The 7,385-nt window shown below is 45.4% G+C and overlaps 2 protein-coding genes across 2 annotated transcripts in view; both read left to right on the forward strand.

Annotated features, from left to right (window-relative positions):
* The first annotated feature begins 1,143 nt into the window (after nt 1-1,143).
* LOC103904585 (keratin, type II cytoskeletal 1) lies at nt 1,144-6,584 on the forward strand. The gene is made up of 7 exons (XM_019473804.1): nt 1,144-1,392; nt 2,764-2,981; nt 3,670-3,730; nt 4,356-4,451; nt 4,808-4,972; nt 5,495-5,715; nt 6,575-6,584. Exons 1-7 carry the CDS (start codon nt 1,144-1,146, stop codon nt 6,582-6,584), a joined length of 1,020 nt encoding a protein of 339 aa, XP_019329349.1.
* Nucleotides 6,585-6,979: 395 nt separating this feature from the next.
* The window catches only part of LOC103904595 (keratin, type II cytoskeletal 4-like), a 19,942-nt gene continuing 19,536 nt past the window's right edge, over nt 6,980-7,385 (forward strand). The window contains 1 exon segment of the mRNA XM_019473807.1: nt 6,980-7,193. Within this exon segment, the coding sequence (XP_019329352.1) occupies nt 6,980-7,193 (214 nt within the window).

The raw sequence follows: 7,385 nt of genomic DNA on the forward strand, positions 1-7,385 counted from the left end.
ATTGATTAAAGTTTATCTCAGAGCTTTCTCTTTTCCATTTAAAACTCTGTATCCATTCATTTAAAGCTAAAATTGCTACAGAGGTTCCATTTTTTCCTGTTTTATAGACACCATTTCAGCTTTATGAACCAAAGGCAGATTTTTTTTTTTTATGCCATTAGCAAGAAGACCAGATCGCAACACCTTCCCTCTCCCTGCAGAAGCAATACTAACTGATGGGTGGATATACTGGGAATGAGAGAAAAGAGAGAATGGGAAGTTAAGGGAGCTGTAGTCTTTGCTTTCTGTAGTAGGTACTCCTGGTGATGCAGTGAAGCAAGGTGAGCCACCCCCAAGTCAATATGAGGACAACATCAAGGCCTTCTGCCTCATGAAATGAAACGCCAAAAGAGGTGGGGAAATTTGAGAGAGAACAAACCATGGTAATCTGCACGGATAGCTGTGTGAACTGTAATTAATGATGGAGGGCAGGCTAATGAGATAAAGAAATCTCGTCTGAGCAAAGCTCATGAGTCAAGCAGGATTTGGGGAATGTCACAATTCCTCCACTGGTGCGTGGTGTTTACTCTGACCTCTCTTCAGGCAGCCATTAATTGCTGCCTGATGAACCAAACCTGATAACAACATTAACAGACCTGCTAATTACCCCATGGAATGGAGATGAACTCCTCCAGAATGTATAAAGGAGAACTTTCGTCACCCCCACCAGAGGAGCTGAGGATCCTTCATTCTCATTTCTCCTCCTGTTTTACACCCTTCCCCACCTGCTCTCTCGTCTTCTCTTAACGCTCTGAAAGCGACGCTATGAGCCAACGTTTCTCCAGATTTGGGGATGGGAATTTCAGTTCTTCTTCTGCTCACTGTGGCACGCTGGGTGGTGGGAGAAGTTCATCTACTGTAAGCCATTGTGAAGACAATAGAGGAGAAGAAAGATACAGTGGTTATGAGTATGGTTATGGCAGCAGGAGTCTCCACAACCTTGGTGGGTTTAGGAATGTTTCTGCTGGTGGATGCTACGGAGGAGAAGGAAGAGGATATGGGAGGTGCCTGGGATTTGGTGGTAGGAGACATCTTGATAGGGGCTTTGGTAGAAGAGGCTATTTTGTGGGAGCTTTTCAAGGTGGTGAAGCAGGGCTCGGTAGCATGTGTGGAAGAAGTTCAGGCAGGGAGGTGCTTGGAGGAGGCCTTGGTAGAAGTGCCTTTGGTGAACAGGGGGCTGGACAGCGTTTTGGGCAGGCTGGTGTTAGCAGAGGCATCGAGGAGGTCCATGTCAATATCAACTTGCTGAGGCCAATACAAGTACAAGTTGATCCCGAGTTCCAGAGAGTGCGGTCAGATGAGAAAGAGCAGATTAAGGCTCTCAACAACAAATTTGCATCATTCATTGATAAGGTGAGTCCCTGTTCTCTTTTTGACTTGTTATCTGGGCAGGGGGAAATGTAAGGGGTGCTGCTCTGCCTCTGTGAGTCACGGGGAGACCTTTACATTGCATCTACTCCCCCCCAAAATCACAGCGTTGGCTAGATTCCCTTGTGCTGGGGTGAAGTTCTTAATAGCTTGCTATAAACGCCGCTGCATGAATCACTTACATTTAGCCTTGGGATAAGTCTTTTGTGGCAGGACAATAACAAACTACTGGGATGTCACCGACACATTAACACACTTTTCTTTTGAGGAAAAGGGTTTCTGCATGGCTAACAATATTCTGGTGCCTGGGAATTGTTGATGCTAGCAGGAAAAATGGGTGATGGACTTGGACATCCTTGATGTGTTCTGTTTTTCTTTCTCAAGCAAAGCAAAATGCTGCATTTCTCTGAATTACAAAACAAATTACTTCTTTTCTTGGAGGTCCTAGCCTCTTTCAGGTGGCCAGTGTCCCCCACATCTTTCTTCTTTATCTCTTTCTTAGTTTACCCTACAATACTTTCACCTCTGTCTGCAGTCTTGCCTTCTCTTTTGTTTCTACTCACAGACAGGGGAACAAAACAGCCACAAAAACAATTCCACTGACGCAGACCTGACACATGCCTTTGTTTGGGTGGTGACATGTGTCTCTGCATAGGGTGGAAGCTTGTATTATTTGTTACATGTGAAGACTTAAGAGTTTCTTGTATTACGCTACAGAAAAGGTGTTGGTTACACCCAGAAGTTTTAAGCATGCTTAGTCCTGAAAAATAGGAGTGCTTTTGACTTTTTTTGTTTTTTTAAACCTTCTGGATGTCAGCTTCCAGGTTATAACCTGTTTAGTGTCCCAGCTGAAGAGATTCTATCCCTCTGGTTTCCAAAAATACCAGCTCTGCATGTTATAGGTCTTTCTGACCTTCTTCTCTAAGGCAAGGTGTACCTAGGAAGAGAGTGGTCACGTGTGGTCTTCTGAGAGGGGGCTAACTCTTCTCATGTATTTGGGTGTCTAAGGTACTTCAGAAACAGCTGAAGTCTCCCTCCACCCCTATCATCCCCCTAAATATTGTACATTTAAGAGATGAAAAGCCAGCAAAGATTTCAGAATCAGCTTTGAGAAGCAGGAATAAAATCATACCCTTACGCAACAGATTGGGAAAAAAGAGGTGTCCCCCCTTTTAGGCTAAGCTGTCTCGTGCGTTGGTCCCAGTGTTACTACAGTTGGTCCCACCTGACGAAACCTCTAGGTGTTACTGCGTTGGAAATATTAATTAGGATTTGTTTTGCTATAGGGACTAACGCTGATGGTGTTTCTCCCGGGGCTTTCCAGTGGCTGAGATGCTCTTCTGCTTTGCCTTTCAGGTTCAATGTCTCGAGCGGCAGAACCAGGCTCTGATGGCCAAATGGGAACTTCTGCAGCAGCAAAGTACCCGACCAGAAGAGAGCAGAAATATCGCCTCTTTCTTCCAATCTTACATCAGCAACCTGCAGAGGCAGCTAGAAACGCTCCAGAACCAGAAGGAGCAGCTGGATCCGGAAGCATATAATATGCTTCAGCTCGTTGAAGATTATAAAAAGAGGTGAATAATCACAAGTCTGGGAGAAAGCATACTGGAATTTTCCAAGGCAATGTTAATCATGCCCTGGGATGGCATAGCTTAGCTCCAAGAGTTTTGTAGCCATATAGCACTACTCTGCAGTAGGTTCGTTATGGGACTTGGCTTTGACGCTGGAAGACTAAAGCAGATTGGTGAGGGTAGAACCCAGAACAGTAAGAGGAAAATCAAAGGCCCTGTAGATCTATCCCACTCTTCTCTCCTCCTGTCCTCCTTCATGCCCTTCTTCCTCCAGGCAATGAGTAACCCAGGACTCCTTACTCCTGCTGGCAGTTGTGGAGTTGTGGTCAACCTGGACAGCGGGGAGGGGAGGGACAGAGCTGAGCAGTGGGGTCAAGTTGAGAAGAGGCGTCATGTCTTCTGGCTTAGCTGCACCCAAAAGATAATATATGTCCACAGCTCTGAAAAATGGGAAGTTTAGTTCAGAATTACTGGGATGTCACAACTGATCTGTATCTATCACATTTTGTTGGCTAATTTAGCATACAGTTTTGCAGAGGGTTTGCAATTGCCTTTGCAGTTGCCAGAAATTGCAGTTAAATGAAGACTTGACACATTCCCTTTTTGGATGATCCCCTTTGGTTTCTGACCCACTTGACTGAAAAAGTAAGACAGGCAATGAGCTACCTGTTTCTTTTCTCTGCTGCAACAGGTTCGAGGACGAGATCAACAAGCGTGCGTCTAAAGAAGAGGAATTTGTGGAGCTTAAAAAGGTGAAGTAATCCAAGACACTGAGCTAAATCAAAGCCTCAGAAATAAAGCAATAACTGGATGGTTGCTGAGGTTTTCAAAAGCAAGGTCTTTGCTTAACATCGTCTAACTCTCCTCTAACTGAAGTCATTGAAAACCTGAGCTTTTTACTGCAAGACTGGAGAGAAGTAATTTCCTCTAGAGACTGAATCGGTCCTTTGTAAGATGAATATCTAAAAAGTGCTGGTCTTTCTCTATTCACTCAATCACAACCTAGGTTATTAGGTGAGACATTGTTATTAGGGGTTAAATAATGTCTATAGGTGGCTTAGATAGGACAATAGAAAATTTAGACAACTTTTTATTAGAAGAATTAATGAAATCTATGTTTCTACATTTTGTGTTTTCTCCAGGAACACATTTATTGCCACAGCTATTTTGCTTATTTCCAAGCCATTCTTTTCTTCTAAGAGTCAAAATCTTTCCCTTTGTTCCAATTGCTTTTCAAATGAAATCTGAGATTCGTGGGCCATTATTTGACTCAAGGAATGAAGGCTTTAAAGAAATGTACCAAGTCTTGCAAGAATTGCACTTCAGTGGAGAATTTGGATCAAAGAAATACAAATATGCCTATGGCTTTTTTTACAGGAACTGGACAGTGCCTACATGGGAAAAATGGAGTTTGATGTTCGGGTGGAAATACTGAGGCAGGAGCTGGAGTTCCTCAGATGCTTACATGAAGCTGTGAGTATGCTTCTCAGATTAAAAACTTACCCTCAGTTCTTGAAGGACATGTATCTTTTGGAGGCTCCTAGAAATTTTGCCTGAACAGGACTTTTTGGTGTGGAGAGTGGATCATGCTTGGCCTTTGATCTTATAAAGTTCTCTTTAATCTGTGAGTGAAAAGGGGGTCTGGTGTGTCACGAAGGCTGGAAGAGACACTTCAGAATTAAAACTTGTGGTGGAACAACAGGACGTGGGGGATGCAGGTAGGGAAATTCCAGTGGGTAACCGGCCAGAGGGTCCCATTTCTTTCCTCATAACATGACCTGGACTACTCACATGGACTGTTAAAATCCAAAATCTTGTTTTCCTTGCAGGAGCTGTCCCAGCTGCAAACAGTAGTTGGCAACACCAATGTCATTCTGTCCATGGACAACCATAGAGAACTGAACATGGATAGCATCATTGAAGAAGTCAGGCAGGAGTATGAGACAGTTGCTCAGAGAAGCAAAGCTGAAGTAGATGCCATGTATCGGGGCAGGGTGAGTAGACATCAACAAGATAGGGAGTCAAGTCTGTCTGCTCAATGGAAAAGAAACCAAAAATGTGTGTTCTCTTCTCTGCACTTCAGTACCAGGACCTTCAGAACATGTGGGTAAATCAACGTGAGCAATTGAGGAACAGTTATCAGGAAATCCAGGAACTTACCAGGCAGATCCAAAGACTACAACCAGAAATTGAAATTGCAAGGAAAAAGGTAAAGCTGGTACTTTCCAACATGACTAAACTATTTAAGTCACTTTTACATGGGGACTCAGTGCAGTATAACGTAGCCTGCCCTTTGGAAGCAAACCTAGAGATGATGTTTTCTCTTCAAAATGAAGCAGACTTAGATTTTGGCTGTCTTCATTGGGATTCAATTTGTGTTAATTTACCCAGTCTAATGTATCTTCCGAGTTCTGTCATTGAGGCGGGTCTTTTAATTTCCAAGGGCTGCCAGAAGGGTTTGAAAATCCCAGTCCCATAGAAGGGAAATGGACACATTCTGTTTGTGCCCTCTGCAGAATGCCAGCCTCCAAGAAACCATTAAAGATGCTGAGCAGCGTGGGAGCTCTGCCGTCAAAGATGGCCAGCAAAAGCTTCAGGAGTTGGAAAACGCCCTGCAGCAGGCCAAAGATGATCTCGCTTGCCTTCTTCATGATTATCAGGAGCTCCTGAACGTGAAATTTGCCCTGGATATTGAAATTGCCATGTATAGATCACTCCTTGAGGAGGAGGAGACCAGGTAGGTACAAACTATTCATCCTGGATAGAAGCACCTGTACAAAGCAGTGTGTCCCATTCTCCGATCTATCACTTAGATCTCCAGGATGAATTGCTGCCTGGAAGGAGTGATCTCTTTCATTGGCTTACTGATAGAGCCTAGCCTGACTTTTACTTTTATCGGATGCATTAACTCAAGGTCACTTTTCCTTCACAGGATACAGGAAGGCTCACCAGCCACAATCTGTAAGTATCTCAAGGCTTTGCTCTGCTTTTTTAAGAGCACTGTTACCATTTTGTTGCCTGTGGTACTTAACAGCTACCATCAGAACAACCTACCTTAGCTCCTATCTTCGTTTCCTAGGGAAATGAAGCAAATGGTAGTCTCTTGTGAGTGTGTGTGTGAATACATGTGTATATGCATTAATATGTCCACACTGAGCTACTGACTTTGGAACTTATTGGCTAATTCAACCAAATTTGTAGGAAGTGGGAAACACCTCACTTATTCTATAGGTCTGTGCGGTGCATGTCAGAACTGAAGGAAAAAAAAAAATAGTCCTAAATTTGTGGAAATAGGAGGCCAGCTAAAGGAGAGGGAAACCTGAACTCTTGGCCTTCTTAAAGAAAGGGCTGCATTGAGTGTTCATGTACAGAGTAATCTGTAAGTCATGTTGAACATAAGCTAATAAAGCCAGAAAAACATGACAAGATTTCATAGGTGCATCTACTAAAGAAGATCCTTGTTGCCCCTTTTCAAAGATATGGCTATGACCACTAGAACAGGTACAATGCTGGCGATACATAAGTACTTATGTCAGCTGTGCTTATAATTTTTTGGGTAAAAATAATAAGCTGCACATAATTTCCATTTCTTGCAGGTGTCATTGACCACAATGCGAGTGCTACTGGAGTCTTTGCAGTAGGGTCTGGAGGCTTGAAAAGCGGGAAGGGGGGGCTGAGCTCTGGCAGTGCCAGCAAGAACAGAAGGAAAGGGTCAATCTCCGGAGGAGGAAAAGGCGGAAGTTCTGGAGGATGGGGATCCAGCTCTGGCAGTGGCAGCTCCATTTGTGGAGGAGGAGGAGGTGGCTCAGGGTATGGAGGAGGAGGAAGCTCGGGCAAAGGAGGCTCCCTCTCTGGCGGTGGCCACAGCTCTGCAGGATGGGGATCCAGCACTGGCAGTGGCAGATGCAGTCCCCAGAGCAGAGGGTTGAGCTCTGGCGGTGGCGGCAGCTGTGGCAAGAGAGGGTCCATCTCGGGAGGTGGAGGAGGGGGAAGCTCAAGTCATGGAGGATCGAGCTCTGGTGGTGGCGGTGGGTCCATCTGTGGAGGAGGAGGAGGTGGCTCAGGATATGGAGGAGGAGGAAGCTCAGGCAGTGGAGGCTCCATCTCTGGCGGTGGCAGCAGCTGTGGCAAGAGAGGTGGAGGAGGAGGAAGCTCATGTCATGGAGGATCAAGCTCGGGCGGTGGTGGTTCCATCTGCGGCGGAGGAGGCTCAGGGTATGGAGGAGGAGGAAGCTCAGGCAGTGGAGGCTCCATCTCTGGCAGTGGCAGCAGCTGTGGCAAGAGAGGTGGAGGAGGAGGAAGCTCATGTCATGGAGGATCAAGCTCGGGCGGTGGTGGTTCCATCTGCGGCGGAGGAGGCTCAGGGTATGGAGGAGGAGGAAGCTCAGGCAGTGGAGGCTCCATCTC

Source organism: Aptenodytes forsteri, unplaced genomic scaffold, assembly GCF_000699145.1.
Source record: "Aptenodytes forsteri isolate BGI_AS27 unplaced genomic scaffold, ASM69914v1 Scaffold268, whole genome shotgun sequence".
NCBI lineage: Eukaryota > Metazoa > Chordata > Aves > Sphenisciformes > Spheniscidae > Aptenodytes > Aptenodytes forsteri.

What these genes read in the sequence shown, in the direction of transcription:
- LOC103904585 (XM_019473804.1), top strand. Translation starts at nt 1,144, where the DNA reads ATGTGTGGAAGAAGTTCAGGCAGGGAGGTGCTTGGAGGAGGCCTTGGT. An exon ending in TTGCATCATTCATTGATAAG is followed by an intron (nt 1,393 to 2,763) that starts GTGAGTCCCTGT and finishes TTTGCCTTTCAG; the next exon opens with GTTCAATGTCTCGAGCGGCA. An exon ending in GTTGAAGATTATAAAAAGAG is followed by an intron (nt 2,982 to 3,669) that starts GTGAATAATCAC and finishes CTGCTGCAACAG; the next exon opens with GTTCGAGGACGAGATCAACA.